Genomic DNA, 21,051 nt, shown 5'->3' with positions numbered 1-21,051 from the left:
TTCAGTCTGTCATCCACGCTAGTTATCCTGTCCCCGCAAAACAAGAGTACACTGTTGTTTCTAAAGAGACTTTGGCTGTTTAACATTACCTGAGGCTACTGATGCTTCCAACTGCATATCTTTTATGTACTGGCATTACTACTGACCCAGCATTTACTCAGAGTAGGAAGTGGAGTTGCGGGAGTTGATGACTGGCCAGTGGAGGTCACTGATGGTGTCATATTACAGTGTTCTCAATGCAACATTACCGACTGAATGAAGCCTCATTTATTCTCCCTCTCTCCCTGATTTCTTCCCCTCCTCTTCTCCTTCTCTTACTGCCCTGAGGTGGATTACAGTGAATGACACAGCTACGATTGTGTCACAGCATGAGGGGATTGATGCCCCGCTATTATTTAGTGATATATCGCTTTGTGTGGCCCAGTGCATTGGGATCAGGGGCTGATGGAGATGCAGAGGTTGGCTGACCAGAAAAGAGTAGTTACACAGTCCATTTCCCCTCTGCGCTAATTAGCATGTCAACTGTAAAGGCGCCTCCAATGAGCCGTTTAGGGGTGGATTGGAGAGGAGAGGAACAGGGGCAGAGTCAGTCAAGGAAGCTTTTCTCTGCCATCAAACTGCCACTAAAACTTGACCTTTACACCGGTCAAAAAGGGAAGACTGCGTTTATTAGCAGCGTGGGTTTGCTGGTGGGGGGTTGTCATGTTGCAGTCATACTCAGACCTCAGTGTTTTTTTTTTTTTTTTTTTTTTTTTTTTGTGGTGTGTGCATGTGAAGCAGAAAAGTGTGTGTGTGTGTATGTGTGTATTGAGTGAAAACTGTCAGAGAGAGAGAATTCACTATTCTCAATTGCTGACTGAAGGTCATTTCTTTGGGGAGCCCTCCATGAAAAGTTTCATATCCTCACTGAGCCAGAGATGTGCACAATACCCCCTAATTCTCCCCCCGTCTTCCCACTTGAGCTGTTTTTGAATGAATAAAAAAGAAGCAGTAGGATTCAGAGGGAGAGAAGGAGGAGGTATAAAGGGAGATAGCTCCTGCAACAACCACAGGGAACACTGATCAGGGCTTCACCATATGGCAATAGAATGTAATTTGAGGCACATTAAAAGTTAGAAGTGCAATTTTTTTTTCCTAAAGAGGTAAGTTTTAGTGTAGTTAAAGCGGAAGTATTCCAGGAATCTCATTTTTGTTAATACTGCAGCTGCTGGGGCTTTGTCTTGCATCAATAGCTTTTTTATTTTTACCTCTCAGTCTTGTCTAAATCAACAAAAGGTTTTTTTTTTATATAATGATGGATGAGTAGAGTTTCTTGGCCTTTAGACAAGACTCAGGTGCTGTGGCTGTCATGCCAAAGGTGAAATAGAATCACTCCCCCCGTCGTTCGCCTCCAGATGAGGAGCAGATGCCGACGGAGCGCCATCAACATTCAAGCAGTGCCCACGCAGCATCTTTATGAATACAGATCGGCTCCCCTGCACTTGTTAATGTAAGGTCTTGTTTTTGCCCCGTGTTCTCTCATGCTCTAAGTTTATTATCGGCAAAATGAAGTCAGTTGTGGTACACATTCACAGAATAAGGTCCGTTTTCCAGGATTTGTGCCGCCACTGACTTGTGAATAAAGGGGGGGGGGGGGCAGTGTCCTTATCCCAGCAAGTCTGCAGTATTCCCAAAGCCTTTTCTGCTGTAATGCAGCATGAATTATGGCATGAATTATAGGATGTACTGCAACATGCTTGGGTAAAGATGGGTAGAAAATGAACTGCTCCCTACAGCATAAAAAGAAGCAACAGGGGGGATAAGTAAGATATAAGGAGACAGGGACCAGGGCTAATAATAAAAGCCTCAGTTGTACACTGTGGGGCTACTTTATCACTTCATAGCAAAGGGTGTAATAACATTAGCAAACCTCTCCCTCTACAGTATCCTCCCTTAGCTCTGTCTTTAAAAGTGTGGTGAATAATTTACTGTATGAAGAAAAAAGGGTATTAAAAATCCCTTTATAAGTGCAGGGAAATGGCCTTTTACTCTGTGGCATGGCATGCAGAGTGACTATTGATTATATGTCTTTCAATCTGAATATCCTCTTTACTCGCTAGGCATCCGCCTGGTGCTCCGGTTTTCACTTAAGCGGATGTGCATATTTTGCGTCTTCATCTTCCCTCTGTCCCTCCAGGGATGCATAATGTCTCGCATTGCATAACAGGAGTGTGTTTCCATTCACAGTACCGCTGCTCCAGGAATAAACACATGCTTAGATGTTCACAATTTTTGCTTTTATGTATTTGTTAAAAATTTGTTCCACCCCTCTGCAAACCATCTCAAAGCACAAACAGCAAATAGACACAGCGTGTTTCTGCACAGCCGCAGACTTCAGGCTTCACTTCACCCCCTCATATTTGTTTTTGGGTTCTAGCCACCACGCCCAATGGTGAATGCAGTACCTCTTGTTCATTAGGAATGTGTAGCCTTCATCACATTGTGGTGAAATGTTATAGGCCATGTGCTCGTGCCAGTGTCTCTAATGGATGTTGTGTTCCAGCAGCAGCAACAGGTCAGGTCAGGTCTTAGTGAGCTGTGTAGTACTCAGACCATCCCAGCAGCAAGGCCGCACGCCCACTCCATGCTTTTTCCAAGTAAAATAAGATGATAAATCATCTAATACACACACATCTGCATGCGCACACAGACACACCTTGCATCACCATTCTCCCTGAACAGCTCACAGTGAACCCGACAGCCTTTTCTGTTTTTTGCACTAGGTAAGGCAGACTGACCCTGTAGATAAAACCTTAGCTCATTTCCAGGGATAAAATCCCAAGGCTGCTTTTCACCTCATTTCAGGCCAGCAGTTGTTAGACACTTGAAATACATTTGTAACGACATGTTTTGCTCTTCTGGCAATCTCAAACACAGCCAGCCAAGGTCACCTTGGTTCAACCCACAAAGTCCCTATGCCCATTAGGAAAAATAAATTATGCTGCAGTTGTTGATGTTGTCGGGAGGTTATTGTTTTGTTTGCGGTTTGAGAGGGGACGCAAGTGGAGAGATGAGGGTGTATTAGGCATATGGACAGCTCTGCTGGGGAACTCTCTGTAGCAGATGCCCCCATACAACACCATTTAGCTGTTGCCTAACACGGTCACATTGAGTCTTGGGTTCATTTTGAGGTTTAAAAAGGAGCAGAGAAATGTGCTGAGTGCAACACTCTGGCTTTCTCTTTTACTTACAGCATACCATAGCTGCTATATCATGCATTAGGGATTTCCCATTTCCTTGAGCCCTCTGGTCGTCCGCTCTAGGTGCTCTGTGGGGAACAGGTCGAGTGGTCCAACCTGTCTAATACACAAGTCTCTGGCCGTGCTCTACCTGTGCTGAGCCAGCATACTCATTAAGCCTTTCAACTAGTGAAACTCAATGGGAGACTGTCCAACCGTCTGCCCGCCTCTGTGGAATTTCGGCATGGCTGCCCTGGCAGACCAGAGTGAGATATTTATACGAGCCAAATGTTTGTGTGCCTCTACAGGCGATGCACTTTATGTGAAGGAAAACAGGCATCATAAAAAGGCACTGCCTTCACATAAATAGATATTTATTTTTCTTAACGCGTCAGCTTTTTATTGTACGCAAATGCCTCGTAAGATATCTTCATAAGCACCTTTGATGTCAACAGCAAGCGGCAATATTCACATTTAATTAGCGCCTTGTGTGAGGAACGTCTCCCTCTGTTATCAGCTCCGTTTATGTATTTATATCTCATTGTCCTCATTAGAACATCACTGGGGTTTTTATGGTCCTTCATCTCTTTAAAGGACCAAGCACTCCGGGTTTCTAAGCATTGGGTCTGAGCTGACTAGCAAGAGACAGCATTAAGGCAAGGCAGCTGCCATCCCTGCAGCAGCCCCACATCCGCAACATGAGGAAGTAAAGGAGCTTTTCTCTCCTGTGGCAGTGTTTGTCTGTATTTGGACCAGGGCTTTGGTCTTTGGCTCTGTGGTTTGTACTGTGCGCTTGGCTTGCAGGCCCCCATTTCCCCGTGCATCTTTCTCTCTCCATCCAGGCTCTCACTCTCTCTGACTGACTGTGGCAGGCAGAGCTGCCTCGCTTTCGGGCTCCAATCATGGGATGACTTTCCCCTTCCTGGTGCTCTCCTGCTTGTTCTCAATGCATAATTGAAGTGCCTTTGGGTTCCTGGGCTGATTGAAGAGTCTTGTTGGGATGGTAGAGATCTAACAGCAGAATTAGTCAGGGATGTCTAATAGCATTTCTTTCTGCCATTGTCCTGACTTTCTCTCTTTTTTCGTGTCTTGTCCTCTAAGGGGTAGAGGCTGTTGTCAGGTGTGAAAGAGTGCGGATGTGTCAGCACAGACAGCAGGGATAGCTCTGGACGGGCAGAAAAAGGCTTTGTCTGTCTTTAATCCTTCCCGGTGCGATTGATTTAGAGTCACTTTGCGGTGAATCGTTCTCTCAGCTCTTCTCCAGAGTGAAAGGGAGGGAGGGAGGGAGGGAGAGAGACATGGCAGACCCTGCATCATTGACAGGTGCATCACCTAAAGACCCCTAAATGGGGTAATCTAGGCCCCTACTTCAAAGTGCCCAGCAAAGGCATCCAACCAGAACCACCACAGAATTGCAGCATTCTGGATGCTTGACTAAGCATGTGATGGATGGACAGAACTCTAAAGTCTTTTTGTGACATGTGTTCAGAGCATCTGGAAATGTGTACCTGTGTACTAGACAATATGTACCTGACCCTGTAAAAGCTCAGTTGTCTACAAATTACATGTTCATAGAAAGCTGCGTGCTGTGTTATCGGTCGGTCCGTGAGGCAGTGTGATTTTCAAGGTAATCTCTCGCATTGTGTGATTCCACCAGGACTCCACTGGGTGAATGAAACTTTAACCAGGCAGATATAGCTTTTTAATCTTATGCTCCACATCTGTCTCAGCCCTTTGAATTCATGCGGTATTTATTCTGAGCCTGAAAGCACTGTTTCCCTCAGCCACCATGGCAGACCCTGTGAATAATTTACTTGTTATACAACTCACATCGGCTGTACGCTATCCACTGGGGAGTGACTAGGATGCCCTTAGGAAGCCTGGGGAGACAGGGGTGGAGTGTTTTACTGGAAAGCTGTATGTTGCCTACCCGTTAGCTTGTCTGCCATCATTGTGATAAACATTGTGTAAGGAGATAGAGTGAAACACATGGATTCTCATAGTGGAAGGGATAGGGATTCATTTCCTACAATAACTACCCATGCTTCACTTGAAGCGTCAGTCTTAACAAGTCTGTTTTATATGTGTTTTTCAGCACAGATTTTAGTGATTGTCAGGAGGAATATTCCACTTAAAACCTGTGTTTTAAAACTTATAAGCTTGAAAAATGTTTTTGAAAATCTGTAGCTTGCACTTCACAGTGCCCATAGAAACTACAGCACAATGCCCTTCAGTGTTTTCCATCCAGATGCTCAATATGCGACAAATACTCTTTTTTTTTTTTAAATTACAGAAGTGTTTCTACTTGAATCCAACAAAGCAGGTTTATTAGGAAGAACAAGCTGAGTCAAAGAGTAAGTCAAGAGTGATAATGTGAATTCTGTGTCACCAGGGCTTTTGTTTTGTTTCCACAAATGTGATCACTATGGTGGATAAATACAGTAAATGTTCTCATTTATCAGGAAGAACTCTTAAAACCTTAACCTTAACTTTCTCTGACAGGCACACACAGACAGTCTCTCTAGAGAGTCTACTCTTAAAATGACTCCTTTTTCTTTCACACCGTGCCTCAAAGGAGACCTTTTCCACTCTCTGGGTAGAAAGTACAAATAGCACGTCTTTACTTTCAGGCTTTTTCACTCCTATTTGATGTTTACAGTGGCTTTGTTATGTTTGTTGTTCTGTGATTGTGTTTCTCTCTTGCAGTTGGCAGGCCATTTAGTACTTATATGGTAACATGAATCACAGGCTTGTGGGGATCACAATGACGAGAAATGAAAAATCCTCTTTTATCGGAGGTGAATATCCTCTGTCTTCATTTCAGTGCAAAATCAATGCTGGCTAAGGCAGGAGATCTTCTGTGTCGCATGGAAAAAAAAAAGTTTTTTTTTCCAATAAAAAGAAAGATGGAGTTGCAGTAAAGGGCAGAGGGGATCGTAAAGTAATAAAGTAACTCCATCCTGGAGCAGTGCAGTCAGGTCGGCATTTTTCCCCAAGTTTATGGTTTATTGTGCTGTAATGGTAGAGATCCTTTCTAATTACTTAAACAAAAGGTTAGTTTTCAGTATGGCAGAGCAGATGTCTATAGAAGATGATTATTTCTGTGTAAAAGTCAACTTCTTTGTTGAACAATTATGTACTCTCTAAAGCCTTTAATAAACTGCAGCAGGGGGCTATAACACACACTGTCAGTGCACTCATAGCCACGCAAGCACACACACACACATCACTCACTCGCTCAAACTTCACAAACTCATTCACTGGAGCATTAAGCCCTTTTGATGAGAGCAGCCACAGAGCACAGCAGTAATTTGACAAAGGCTGTCATTCTTTACGACAGGGCGTGACCTCTCTGTGCACTCAGTGTGCGAGAAGGTCAGTGCCCTCCAATGTCCACACACATACACACACACACACACATGCCACCCACCCCACTCTCAGACCCCTTCCCTCTTGGGGGAGATTGAAGTGGGGTCCCGTGTCAGGTGGCTCCGTGTCACCAGGCCACTTACTGCAGCAACTGATAATTCTCTGAGCCAGCCACTCGGATGAGGGGTCAACCTCTATTTTCTTCTTCTTTTCTCTCGTATAAGCTCAATCTCTCTTTCTCTCACACACATCCCTCACATGTGCGTCCAATCTTTCTGGCTTTAATTCTCTCTGTCCCTCTTTCACACACCTTATGGTTGACCTCCCTCACCTCTCCTTCCTGTTTGGAAAGGAGCCTCACAGTTGTATCACACAGTATTATTGCAATTATTTTCACCCTGAGATTGATACAGCATCCTGAGCAGTAGGGCCCCATTTATCCAGCTTGATAGAGTCGCATCTCATGTCCTCCAGTTTCCTCCAGCAGAAAGTAAATGATGCTCTCCTCTGTTTTCCTCTCTGCTGGGCTCCTTTTGTCACTTCTTTCTCAAGTGACATTTAGACACTGAACTCCGATTCTGCCTTTCCATGGAGGTATTCTCAAAATATTGCCTAACACGTATGAAAAGGTCACATATTCTCTCAGCCAGCTCTTACTCTGTTTCATTGATTTTTAAAAAACAGCTTGCACATCAAGCACAATTACACACGTTCAACATCCCCCACCCCCCACCCCAAGTGCTGTTAACTTTCTGAACTCAATTCAGTGTTAAGAGCGGCCTGCTTTGTATTCCACACTGCAAAGAATTTTTCATTATCGCGGGTGGAAGATATGCTCCTATCAGCCTCAAATATGAAAGTAACCTTCAGAGTGATAAATAGGAAGGAAGCGTGGGAACAAGACAAAACAAAACATCAACAAGACGACACAGCCAAGGTGTTTTGACAGTTTTTTCCAGCAACTAAATCAGAAGTACATATTTGCAAATCAGCACTGCTGAAGCTTGTTAACACTGAAGTAGTAGTGGGCCTGGCTAGCTGTCACGCATCATCCTCAGTTGCTTAATGATGGGTCTGCACCCTGCAGAGCTGCATACATGGATCAAGAGGACAGTGAATGTGGAGTAATAGCCTAGAGCATCCATGCTGGTTGTTTCTATCTGCACGGATAATTGGTGTAGAATCACACTGGGTCAAGCTGCATGAATGGGGGCCTTCCTTCAACAAGTAACCTTACGTAAACAGTGGTAAGGTTAGTAATACTATGGGACATTTGCATCGAGTGACTAGCAGATCATAAATGAAGTGTGGGTGCTGGTCTTAGATCAGAAACGTTGCGTCGACATGTCGACTTACATCACATCAAACGACAACATCACTCAAACAAGTGAGTCAAAATGATTGAGACATAAAACTGTATTTTGTGTCCAATCTCAAGAAATATGGTAATAGGCCAATTTATTCCTCCAACCCTTAATCACAACCCTGCAGCATCTACCGCTCTGATTGATGTAATAACAAGGACCGTCTTGATAGTAAGCCTGTTTAGCAACTGTTTACAAGCCTCTTCAGTGTTTGGGGGATCCCTTGATCCTTCCCTACAGATGGGACATCAAAACATGACTGTCTCACAATTAAAAGCAGATAAGAAGCTCAGCAGAGGGACTCTGGGTCAAGCTCAGTGGCACACGCTAAGGTCAGATAAGCAACTAGATCAGAGCTTATACTGGAGGTATTTTCTGTGGCACCGACACAAAGGTCTGATGATGTCGCCTTGTGGTAGTAGTAGTAGTACTAGAAGCAGGGCAGAGATTAGACCATGCTCAGATCAGACAGATTGAGCGGGGGCTAGGCAGTTTCACAGTCACTTAAGAGAGCGACACACTTGGACGAGCTCCGTTCACTGGGCATTAAACACAATTAAGTGAAGGCACCATATCCCTTCCCCACCTGGACTCTTAAAACCCTGTCAGTGTTCCCCCTCGCTAGCTGTAAATCCACTCTGCCTATCTGGCCTCTTAAACATACTATTCCTCTCCTGCTTCCTTGAACCCTTACTCGCGCTCTATATAATCTTGCCTTCTGAAGAGTGTCAGCTGTGATTCCATATATTGGCCACTCTGCATAGGGACATGACCTTTACCAGCATTTTCAATTGACACTTTCATTCTCCCATTTTTAATCAAGGTAGCATAAAGGGCTAGTGGGTGCCTCCCAGCGAATACAGTTGCCTCTGAATTATTTAGCCGATGGATGATTGAAAGTCTTTGGAGCACCACTGCACCTCTCTCTCTCTCTCTCCTCTCTCTCTCTCTCTCAGGAGTGGCATTACTGATAGACTCATAGACTCATTCTGGGTGACTTTACTTCATACTTCATCCATATGTGACTAAACAAGTGTCCTTCTCTCAGAGGCTGATGAGCTGGCTCCCCCTCCCCTACCCTCTTCGCCTTCGACCTTGACAGCAGCTCTACGACTTAGACGTCTGTCTTTCTCAGAATCACACCCTGGGCAGCGCAGTCAGTGCTGGAATTTGAGCACTCTCAAGTGGGACTTTCATCTACCCTGAGTCTTTATGCACAGTCCTGATTCTTTCTCTCTGTGTCCTCACTTCTAATTGCATCTAGTCATTTCCTAGTCCTCAGGAGAGCGCATGTATCATTCATATATGTATATACACACTGAAACACTCTCATCCATGGAGCTCAGCCCTCACAAAGTCTGGCCTCAGTGCTCCAAGGTCAGAGGTTAATGAGAGTTAGACTGCACTCCTTTGACATTTGAGAGGGGGGTTGCTTGAACTGAGTTTATGTATCCACAGGTCCTATAGGACTCATTAGACCTGGGGTATCTCTCACCACCTCGTGAGGCTTGCATTTGCAACCCCAAAGTTGCTGTTACACATCATCACCTAACATCACAGAGAGCCTCTTTTGAGTTCAGTGGACTTTAAGTCACTTTGTTTGCCTCTTGTGCGACAGAGCTGATCAACAGATTTGTGTCATTAGTCAAACCGAAGCTACACTTGTTTGTTATAGAAGTGCTGAAAGTGCAACACATTTCCAGGTTTATTATCAGCTGTGCTATTTGTCAGATAAACTTTTGTCATCTCTAGAAAATTAGCACTGCGTGTGGTAGATAAATTACTTTTTTTTGAAGGAGAAAAAAAGAACAGGTGGAGATTTATCTATAACAGCTACCTGAAGATGACTGTGTGTGTATGTACTGTATATGAACATAGGCTCAGAGTGTGTTTGTCTGCATGCACAGCAGGTTTGTTCTGACAGGTGCTAAAGTGTTCTAGAGCAACGGTGCGAAGATGAGAAAGGAAGAAGGGAACGGTATGAATAGACAGAAAGAAAGGGCAGCAGTTCGATGATTTACCATGGTGCCTTTCCATATCTTACCTCATTTGGGATTTTTTTTTTTTTCTTGGTGAGATTGCTGTGGGTATTTCATTCTATTAGGTGCAGCCAAAAAATGTCACCACTTAGCTCCTTGTCTATATTTCACCAAGTAGTGTGCATGTAGTATGGCTCTTATCTCTGAAAGATGGTATAACACACCAGCAGGCAGGCACCGCGCACCGCCAATCAAAGCCATAAACACTGTAATGCATTAATGGACTCACACTGCAGACCTCACACACAGCAGCGGGGGCCTGGCAGGGTGACAGGGAGGAACTAGGGAATTGCTCCCTCTAGGTGAAGTTCGAGTCTACTGCAGGTGGCTGTTGGAGAGTTTTCATTTTAGGGGGGTGGCAGTAATTACATCTCTGTTTGTTCTGGATTTAACGTAATCAGCTCAAATGCGCAAAACCAGCACGGCCCAGGTCCAATTTTTTTGCTCTAATCTCTTGCAGAGCTGTTATTGGCTTATCATAGTTGTAATTGGTGTAAACCCTCTTGTTTTTTGAGCAGTGTTTGGTGATGGATGACTGCGTGGGTAATTCCCCAGGCAGCCAGAAGGAAACTGAGCCTGTTGCACTTGACCTTTTGAGCTGGGATTTAGAGCTAACCTTACTCTGTAGATTACTTTATTGTTCAGGAGGTCTGTAATTATGAACAAAATCTGCCAAGAAAAAAGAGATAGCAACTTATCTGCTGTTTGTTTTCTCACCTTATCACCTGTCTCCTCTTTTGCCTTGCAGTTATGTGGCTGTGGGTTGCTCGGCGTGGGCATCTGGCTCTCGGTGTCGCAGGGCAGCTTTGCCACCTTCTCACCCTCATTCCCCTCACTGTCAGCTGCCAACATGGTCATCGCCATCGGCGCCATCGTCATGGTAACGGGCTTTCTCGGTTGCCTGGGTGCCATCAAGGAGAACAAGTGCCTGCTTCTGAGCGTGAGTCAAATCTACATTCCCTATGCGATACCCCATTATAAATAAGACACATATAGCTTGAGCAGAAACGCACATGCTGCAATTCCTCTCTCTCACTCTTTCTCTCCTCCTTTGGACATTTGTTTTCTCACCTCCCCCCACATCACTCATGCAAATATTGACAGAGATGTCCCGTGGAGACAGGCTCTCACATATGTGTCTATACACCTACACACGCTGGTGTCAGGCCAGCGAGGACTCAGCGGCGTGTTTGTATTTGGAACGTCGGCGGAGGTAGACAGGCTGACAGGAGGAGTCGAGTCTGCATTGTATCAAACCTCAGGGGCTCACAGAGGAAAATTAAAGCTGAGCAGTGGGATTCTCCCTCTCTGCAAATTAACACCAACGCACTCATGTCATTTTCATGGCTTCGGTCACAGCCCAGTGAAAGAGCTGCCAGTCAGGAGGCCTTTTGTGTCACCAACGTGCTTGAATTACTGTACAGTACATGGCACAGTAAAGGCGCTTGATAGTTTTCTGCTCAATAATTGAGAATGTTCTATTATTCATAACAAAGACTACTCTGTCTTGATGTTGCACTGTTTGCCCAAAGTTGTACAAGTGTTTTATCTTAAGCACAAGTTAATTATAAAAGTTCATCCACCGGAATGAGGTTTGTGTGAATCCGCTGTTGAAAAAAAAGAAAAAAACTTTCATGTATAGAAACTTTAAATGAGAAGTGGAGTCGGGGCTCTGGGTACTTAACATCACAAACAGCTCAATCCCTTGAAGCTCTTGCATCAGTCAAAAGCCCCACCAAATCCTCAGTGTTCGACATGGCTTCCTTCACCTGCCTAACAACTGTGAAGCAGGGAGAGGGAAGAGAGGGAAGAGAGCGGAGTGCAGGGACAAAGGGAGGGAGGGTTGAGAAAGACGGTGGGAATAAAAAAAAAAAAACACAGAGAAAATGGAAAATCTAGAGACTTCCGATGTTTCTCATTAAGACTCCTGCCACATCTATGTGTGGCAGTGTTTCATGTTTAGCCACAATAATTATGTTTAGTTCAGAGGTGTGTGCTGGCTGTTTTTCCCTTAGTCCAAGCACACCCGAGGGTAGTGGTGGGAGGGGATGCAGGACCTGGAAACATCAGAAGGGGATTAGATCTCCTGGAGCAAACAGATCTGAGCTTTTACATTGACATATTATCTCTGTGTGTCTGGATTAGTTATATTCAAGGCCCAGACACCCTCAGCAGTAGTTTTTAGTCTCTTTTTGCTGCCAAAAATTGTTTACTGAGACAATTTTTTAAGTGTGGGAGAGAAAACACTGAACAAACACTGAAATATCCGACTGAACCTTAAAAGTGTGAATTGCTAGCAAATGAGAGCACACACCCACAAAGCTGCATATGCATGTGAATACATTCACACATATATTCTCACACAGAGCCATCAGCACACCACCAAACCAATTTGGTGCACAGAAACAGTTCCTTTAACTTGCAGCACCAGGAAAACGTGACAAACTGACTGTGAAGACAGTGATACACTAATCTGGCAACCCAGATTCTCAACCAACAACAAACTGTTGTAACTATTTCATTTGGGCCTTGACACAAAAATTCCCCCCCATCCTCCCAAATGAGTTTTGGAATTAATGGGGTTTTTCTAAAAATCTAGGTTTCTCGTGCCTCCTCCCATGCTGCGCAGAAGAGCTTGGTAAATATCGAGCTCAAGGGAAGTCAAGCAGGGAGAGGAGAGTAGTTGATGAGATGCAAGGCTATGTTGGTAAATTAATCTTTGGAGGTATTAAACCTTCTTTCCCTCCTCTCACAAACCCTCCAGCACTTAGATTCTCCTTTTTTTTTTACTCTCCCTGTCACTCCCACCTGCTATTTCATCTCTCTCTTTCTATTTTTGCCATTTCTGTCAAATGGGTATTTGAAGGTTTTTGCAATGTCTGTTGCTGTATGTTATTATTGAGGAATCTGGGCTCCTGCGTATTCTGCTGCCTAAACTGAAATCATTAACTTTAACCATAAAGGAACAGCAAAACATTTTAGGAAATACACTTATGAGTTTCATGATGGAGAGTTAGATGGGACAGACCCTCATGTCTGTATAGGAAATATGACGCTACAGCCAGCAGCTGGTTAGCTAATCTTAGCATAAAGAGTGGAGACAGAGCAAAGCAGCTAGCCCGGATCTGCCCAAGGTTAACAAAATGGAACTATTAGAATTACCACATTTAATATTTACCATACAAGCATAAGACTGGCATCAATCCTCTTATCTAACTCAACAAGAGAGCAATGTATGTGTATATCCCAAAATTCACACAAAGCATTTGTAGTAAAAGTCTCATCTGTGTAATATACATTCATGTAATGACACAAACAACTGTAACAGGCCTTGTCTCTCAGATTTATATTCACTATGTTTTCATCAGGATGACATGGTGGATTTACCACACTGCTAGAGCAACTGTTAAAACAAGACTCTCCCTCTCTCCCTGTCTCTCTGACAGTTCTTCATTGTCCTGCTGATAATTCTCCTGGCAGAGCTGATATTGCTCATCCTGTTCTTTGTGTACTCAGATAAGGTAAGTCCATTTTGTTCTCCATGTTATAATCTAAATGTTAAGGCTTATGTCTCATATACCTATAATGCCATGAACGTAAGGCATTTATTAGAGTTTGAAAGCCTTAGCCTTGCAAAATTACTGTTTTATATCTTGCACACACACACTCACATGACCACACACAACTGCACAAAGCAATAAAAGGTGTTAGCGTGATAAACATATGCATGTACCAGTTGCTTCCGGGGTCAGAGTTTCGTCTTTTTATATTTGACTGTTTCTCAGGCAGGAGGTTGAATGTTTTCAATCTACCATTAAACCATGGAGTCAAAGGTTAGGCCCCAAAAAGCAGCCCAATCCCCACCAGTTGGCTCCCTGTAATTGGTCCCAAGCACATTTCCCATGACCCCTGAGTGGACTCGAGTCAGGTGTACGTCTGTGTGGCGACAACAGATGATGATTCATAAAGATCTGGGGATTATGGACTAGCAAATTCCTCTCTGTGCTCTGCAATCAAGTCGCTCCACAAATGTTTCATCCTGAAGATGACAAATGTCTTTGTGCAGGACAGGCAATAAAGTCGTCTATCTGTTTTCAAGGACACACCGCTGATAGATCAGTCTATTTATATATTCAGAATCTCTATGTCACCCAGCCCTCGGGATGTCGGCTAATTCTCCCTCTTTGTTCTGAGGTTATTGCTCAAACTTAGTCTCTCAGGCAGATAAAGGAATTCATTTAGCAGCCAATCCATTCGCAGATTTGGATCAGGTCTCACAGGCACACCCTGTCAGGAGTAAATATGTCTGTTGCTTTATCTCCTAAATATTACCGGCTTAACTTTGGAAAAAAGAAGATGGAAAAAAGCACCAAATGCTGATCCCTCCAGTGGAATTTAAGTAGAGAGCCTCTTGACTTCACAGCAGCGCCTTACCATCACCTGTGAAGGAGGGCAAAGATTGCCAAGTAGGGCTGAGGATTTTTCAAATGAGTCTGAATTAGTAAGGGATTGGACATTCGTCGGGGAGAACTATCTTTCATTCACACCAGTGCCAGCAAATATCAGCTATATTTTATGTTTGTCCCATCTTGCTAAATCACACTGTGTTTATCCTGGCTTACATCTAATGGGTTATGAAACTATGATAATGCTGATCGCTAGCACATATTTCTCTTTATTGGTCTTCAAATGTCATTGGAGAGAAAGGCCATTACAGCAAATTATATGTAATTGGAGATGGCATTTTCAGACTGCTTCCAAATAAGACGTCCTGCAAATTTGGGAAAATTTTGCCGTGCTATTATTCAGATGGCATCATATGTTTAAGAACGAATTAAATGAAGGACAATCGATGTCCATCACACAAGGCCGTCAGATATTGCTTCCTGTTTTATTTTTTTTCTTCCTCTCTCCTCTTGGCTTGCTTCTCCCCAGTGAGATCTAGTATGCTGTGTGAGGCTCTCCTCATCCTCTGCTACAGGCTGTGATCAGAGGAATCGCTAATTCACTTCTCCTATTTGATCTCCTAATCACAAGGCATTTATTAACAAGTCTGGAAGACATACAGTAGTTGGCAGCTTTTAAACGTGCATCAACAGAGGCCTGCAAAACAGATATTTTAGTCTTTCAAATAGGTCATCTCTAAGTCATGAGTGATGCCTCTGCGAACTGGGACCCTTCCAGGTGACAAGCTGTCGACGAGATGTGGGGAAGAAATGAACATACAGTATCTGGTTTTGCTGCAGGAACATTTTTTTCACTTCTTTCATTTAGTCACCCTGTCTCTCCCCCCCCTTATTTCTGCATTTCCAGCAGTTTAATCCTGCTTAAGAGGTGCGGCTCTTTTCTCCATAATGGAGAATTTCTTTCTCGTCTTCTTTGCCCCAGCAGTCATGCCGCCAGGTACGGCTTACGTGTAGGTACTCCCTCTTTGCTTCCACAGCCCAGTGGTGCTAAGCTTCCTGATTAAATGCCATGTAGAGGCTGTAGTATAATAAAGGCTGGCCCTGCGGTTAGCAACCAGCTGACTACAGCAGATGGCTGGGCCACAAACCAGATTACAGCCATCCCTCTTTAACGCTGTGACCTCATTGTGCCTCCGTCGACCCAACACGCCAAGCTGAACGCCAGTGAAGGTTTATTAGCTCAGAATGAAGAAGTAGAACCTGGCAAGCACCAGAGCACGTGTGTGGGGATGTTGGAGGGGGGGAACGACAGAAAGTGCAAGAAGGTAGTGAGGTGTTGAGGGATATAGTGAGAAAGCAGGTGGATACAGGTAAAAGGGGAGGTGAGATGTCAAAGCCAGGGGAAAAGCACGAATGTGTTAGGGAGAGAAGGTGCTGGAGAAGAGAGGGAGACGCACATAAAAATAGTCTAAAGAGGGGATCAAAAGGGGACAAATGTGAGGTGTCAGTTTTAATAGGAGAGTCAGAGGAGAGGCAATGATGTCATGGGGGAAGAGGGAAAGTAAGTCACATAACAGACTGGTTTTGGAGAGCAAGGAAGGCAATGCCACATCCCTATTGTGTTGCATTTGTGTACAAGCAGAACAACGTTTAGACCCTGGTCAAGTTTTATTTTTTCAGACCAATTACAGTGTAGTAGCGGGGGGGTCTTCCCCTTGCTCTGTCGAGTGCCCTGGCCTTGGGCTAGCCGGCACAGGCTTGCTGAGCAACTGAGGGAATTAAGAATCCTGTTTAATGATGTGCTGTTGGGGATCTCTGGTTGAGATTCTGTTTCTCTCCACATCATTTATTATACTTTCAGGGCAGTTAGCGAACGCATTTAGCTGTGCAATGAGAGCAACGGTAAAATACTGTTAGCTTCTGCCCTTAGGGTCCTAAGAGTCAAAGGATTGGATGATTAAAGCACTGACAGTATACAGATGACCCAATGATGAATGTGTAAGAGAGGACAAGGATGCTAAGCACTTTTGAAAGAGATATAGTGGAATGAATGGAAAAAAAAATAGGAGGAAAAATAGGAAGCTTCAGTATGTTAACCTGAGTTTACTCTTGAAGAGTGCACATCTAGTGATGGAAGATGGGGTGTGACTGTCACTTCAGTGTTTTGTTAGGTAACACTCTCTCAGCTGACTGGAGGTAAGCCAACAGTGCCTCTGTGATCTGACAAAGCAGAAAAAAGACTTGTTTTATTTCATTCAAAGAAGCAGTAAAATGAGTGACAATTTGTTCTGGCTTGTGCAGCTGTTTAAGACTTCATAGGATGAGTCATGTCTGAAGACTGAAGACGATGGGGGGGGATGAGGTGAGAAGAACAGGAAATAGAAATTTGAAGACTAGTCCTGCAAAGTGGAAATGTGTGTAGAGTGCCCTCTCTTACAGTAAAGACCCTTTTTACTCTCCACTTTTATCCTTGGCATGATTTTCAAGGCTGTTTTTATGGAAAATGCCACAATGTAGTGATGAAAACTGATGCACCTTAATTCATTTAATATTAATGAGGACTCTATGGTTTTCTGCATAACTTAAAATATCATCATCAAAATTTAACTTGATACTGACCAAGGTAATTTGGCCTAAATGTAACTGCACCTCTGCTGCTTCACAGTGTGAGTTCCTATGAGCCATCATGGTTTTCCAGAGTGCCGATGGTTAGTACATTGTGTCATGAGGGGTAAATATGCAAGTAAAGGATGGTGTATCTAAAGCAGCTATAATCATATCATCATTTTATATTAATGATGTTAATGATTAATTAATAATGGATCGTTTATACTTACTAACCCACAGAGGATTATCACCTAACTCCTCACTTCTTTGCTTCAATCAGCTCAGTGTTATTGCTGATACCAATTCAACCACTCCCATAGTGTCATTTTCTGGTGCAGCATGTAGCTATTGTCACAGCTATTAGAAAGCTATTAAAACCCACTACCTGTCCAGCACCTAACAGCAGACAAAGTTAACGACTAACCAGTGATCATAGTGGAGTAAATCACAATTTAAGTGCCAGATATTTCCATCAGGAGGTGGTGGAGACTAAAACAGAGCTAAAATTAGAGTGAATATTGGACCTACATTCATTACATGGAAGCCATATTATGGTAATTTTCGACTTCATATTTTTATTTCAAAAGTGGGCTTGAGGTGTCCATTTCTGTAGCACGTCCTTTTTTACCCTCTTGCTGAAACAGTCCATATTAATAATGCTTCCCTCCCAAAAACCCCAGTCTGCTGTGATTGGTCACAGCCCTGAGCAGGTACCACCTACCAACTCCAAGCCCTGTTTCCCACATCCACTCTGAGGCTCAGTGAATTGCTAAGTCCAGACTAAAATGCTGTATACGTTCCACAAAATACAAATGATATTCACTTGTGTGTAATGTTGCCTTCCTTCCACCACAACAACAACAGAAACACTTATGTATGGGAGGCTCCAGTCAGTGTTCACAGAAGGTGGCAGACTACTAAAAACCCAAATTTTTTATCCAGTTATATTTTCACACAGTACATATACCATTTGTCTTATTTCACAGATGGGCTGTTTTTGCTTCTTTGAGAGTGGTAATATGTTTACTGAACCACCTGCGTAATCTTTTTTTATGAAATTGTACAGCAGAGACTGCGATTCCTTTGGAATTAAACACTGTAACATCGTTTGAAGATTGTAATTACTCAAGGTGATAAATAGCAGTTGGGTAAAAGCGAATAAAAACTCACACACAATACACTAATTGCTCTTCTATACACCCATCACACAACCTACTGTAAATAAGCAATGCTTTCTTGTGTTATGTGAGCATCTCTAAATGCTTCACAGCACTCACCAAATGGCCATGTGAGACACCAGTTGTTAGCCTGTTGTCCTCAGAGGTAACACTAATGCGAAAGAAAATACAAGGGAATCAACACTGGAGTACTGTAAATGTCTGCTCCCGTGGCAGAATTAGTCACTTACGTGGCACAGATGTGACCTTTGCTGTCTGAACAAAAGGAATTGATTTGTGGTGCATATTTAACATCGAAAGACAGACAAAAGAAATGAGATCTTTCACATTTTTTAAAAATTGGTCGGTCATGGTTATGTACTCTTGTTATAAGTAAGCAGTGTGGCTCCGTGTCTGCACAGTGACATGTCCCAGTGTAACTGGTCCCCAAGGTGTTCACATGTCACCAGATCTGGGGCCCAGTTCTGACAGTAAGGAGTCCTTGCACTGGAATTATTAATATCACATCACACTGATCCCAGCACAGAGAACACAGAAATATTCACAGAGCATATTTCCTTGCCTGGGAACCTCTGGTAAAATAGAAAAATTAGTATTGTTCAAAGAAATATAAAACAAAATTGAAAACTAATTACAAATAGCTTAAATACCTTACCATTTGGTAACGTCAGTACTGACTGGATGATTTGTGTTATTACAGTCTCTCAAGTGACAGGTGTTTATCAGACAATCCACCATCCCGTCTCTGTTCTCTGCTGTCGTGCACAGTGACAGAAAACAAACACCAATTTGGATAGAAAGCCTACTCCTTCCTTCCCCCTGTCAACACGAATATCTGCACTTTTCCCTCTGACACGTGTTTTCCTGGCTGGCGAAGCTCAACCCTTTAGATTTCTGTGATGAATGTGACATCAACATGGACTTTTTCAGCCCAGATTAAACTGCCATTTTATCTATGTAATAGCAAAGTATGAGCTGTGTCTCTGGGCTTTGTCAATATGCCGCACATGAGATATTGCATTGATGCCCTGTGTGCAACCTTCACAGAAAACTCACCAGGAGTTATATGTCGCCAAAATATGATGTCTGTCTCTTATTTGTGACTAATTTCCATTAAAAGCAACACGAGTTTCAGTCAAGAAGTTAGTTTTCCTTATCAGAAAAAAATAGGCTAATTCAACAAAGGATGTGTTTGTGTCTGCTCCTTTCGCAGGGAGAAAATGGGTCAGAGTGTTGCATGATCAAATCCCTGTTTGTTCTGCAGTCATTTGTCTGCCTCTCGTTAGCAGTAAATCTGGATCATTAAGTTTCATTTCAGGCTATAACAAAGACTTCCACACATGAAATGGAAGATGTGCGGAGACTTATTGGAGACTCAGAAGACAATTTTTATTGTAGTAGGGGAGGGCCCTGCTCTCAAGTGACTGTGTTAGTGCAAGGAGTCAGTAATGAGCGAGAGCAGCATCACATATAGAGAGAGGAGAAGATAGAGGATAGAAACAAAGTATGAGGCAGAGATTGATTATGCTGCTCCTCATCTCATTTTCCTGCACAAGGACGGATATGGTGGGGCCCTGCAGCCTGGGGTGCAACACACAGATCTGCTCCACTGCACCAGCAGAGCTACAGAGCGAGAAAGAAGAATGTGAAATTTGAAATGATACTAATCTTATTTCAAAGGTTTTAGAGGTTGTTTTAAATCGGTCTTGCATGATTAATGATTACTAAAGCACTTTATTGCCAAGGAAACTTTAATTACTCAGTGAAAAATCAGTTTGACTTTTATGTTTAATTCAGCAAATAGTTTTCTTGTGCCTTGCAGCTCAGAAAACAAGGGTTTGAGGCTTTTTCTTCCCACCAGTAAATTGCTGAACCACTTAATTCAAAGCTTAATTTACTTTTCTGTACAATCAAAGGCTGGTTCGGTGTCTCTCATATACGATACAGCATAAACAGGTAATTAGTCGAGTGACATAAAAAATTTCTTTTATACGGTAAAAAAACCATGCTGCCTCAGTTTTTCTGCCTCTGCTATTTTTTTCTAACCAAGGGATTTACTGAGCAGCCTCCACACAATGTCTAGCTGACACTAGTCCTCCCTCTCTGAGAAAAGAAATTGGAGAATAGCTAAAAACACCTTGTTGTGTCAGGCGGTGACAAACATGATGCTGCTTCTCTTATTGTGCACAGATTTTTTTTCTTTCTTTTTTCTTTTTCTTTCTTTCTTTTTTTTTTTTTTTTTTTTAAATTCCAGGGTATAGTCTGAAGCCTAAAGCTTTAACTATTAAAGTAAGTGTGTTCCTTTTGTTGTGATATAACTTGTGTTGCCTTGGATGCTGCGCATGATGGTTCTGGCAGTACATGTCATTTTTCCAGTGATAATTACCCCTATATCTGAGGAGCCTCTCAATCTGTCCTGGCAGTTAGCAAATCCCCCACAGGCAAAGCCAAGTGCAGGAGAAGTAAAGCTCTGATTTTGTATCTCATTAACACATCCAATGAGATATTAATCTCCATCAGACATGCCACAACCCTGAGCACATTGTTGGGGTTCAGTCAAGAGGAAAGTGATTTGCTGGCTCTGCTGAGGGGCATGTTGAAACTATGTCTGTGTGTGTGTGTGTGTGTGTGTGTGTGTGGTGTGTGTGGTGTGGATGGGTGGGGGCGAGTGAAGCGACACATGACATATGTCAGATCTGTAGTCATCTGTGCCACCTGTCTATGCTTCATCATGATCAGTCAATGCACAAAACAAGGAATCCATGATCAATCACACACCCAACCATCTAAAAATACTAAAAAAGCACAAAAAGGAAAATAAATAAATGTGAATGCACCCTTACAAGCACTCAAGCTTCAACTGCCTACTC

At 43.2% G+C, this 21,051-nt stretch overlaps 1 protein-coding gene across 7 annotated transcripts in view; it reads left to right on the top strand.

Annotated features, from left to right (window-relative positions):
* tspan9a (tetraspanin 9a) overlaps nucleotides 1–21,051 on the top strand; it is a 155,427-nt gene that overhangs the window by 122,550 nt on the left and 11,826 nt on the right. For all 7 annotated transcript variants that reach the window (XM_051073527.1, XM_018664421.2, XM_018664425.2 and 4 more), the window contains 2 exons: nucleotides 10,739–10,930; nucleotides 13,437–13,511. In XM_051073527.1, the coding sequence (XP_050929484.1) occupies nucleotides 10,739–10,930; nucleotides 13,437–13,511 (267 nt within the window). The remainder of the gene's footprint in view (nucleotides 1–10,738; nucleotides 10,931–13,436; nucleotides 13,512–21,051) is intronic.

This window comes from Lates calcarifer, linkage group LG10, assembly GCF_001640805.2.
Source record: "Lates calcarifer isolate ASB-BC8 linkage group LG10, TLL_Latcal_v3, whole genome shotgun sequence".
Lineage (NCBI taxonomy): Eukaryota > Metazoa > Chordata > Actinopteri > Centropomidae > Lates > Lates calcarifer.
Note: the sequence above shows the minus strand (reverse complement) of the source record. Positions and strands in the feature narration are given on the sequence as shown.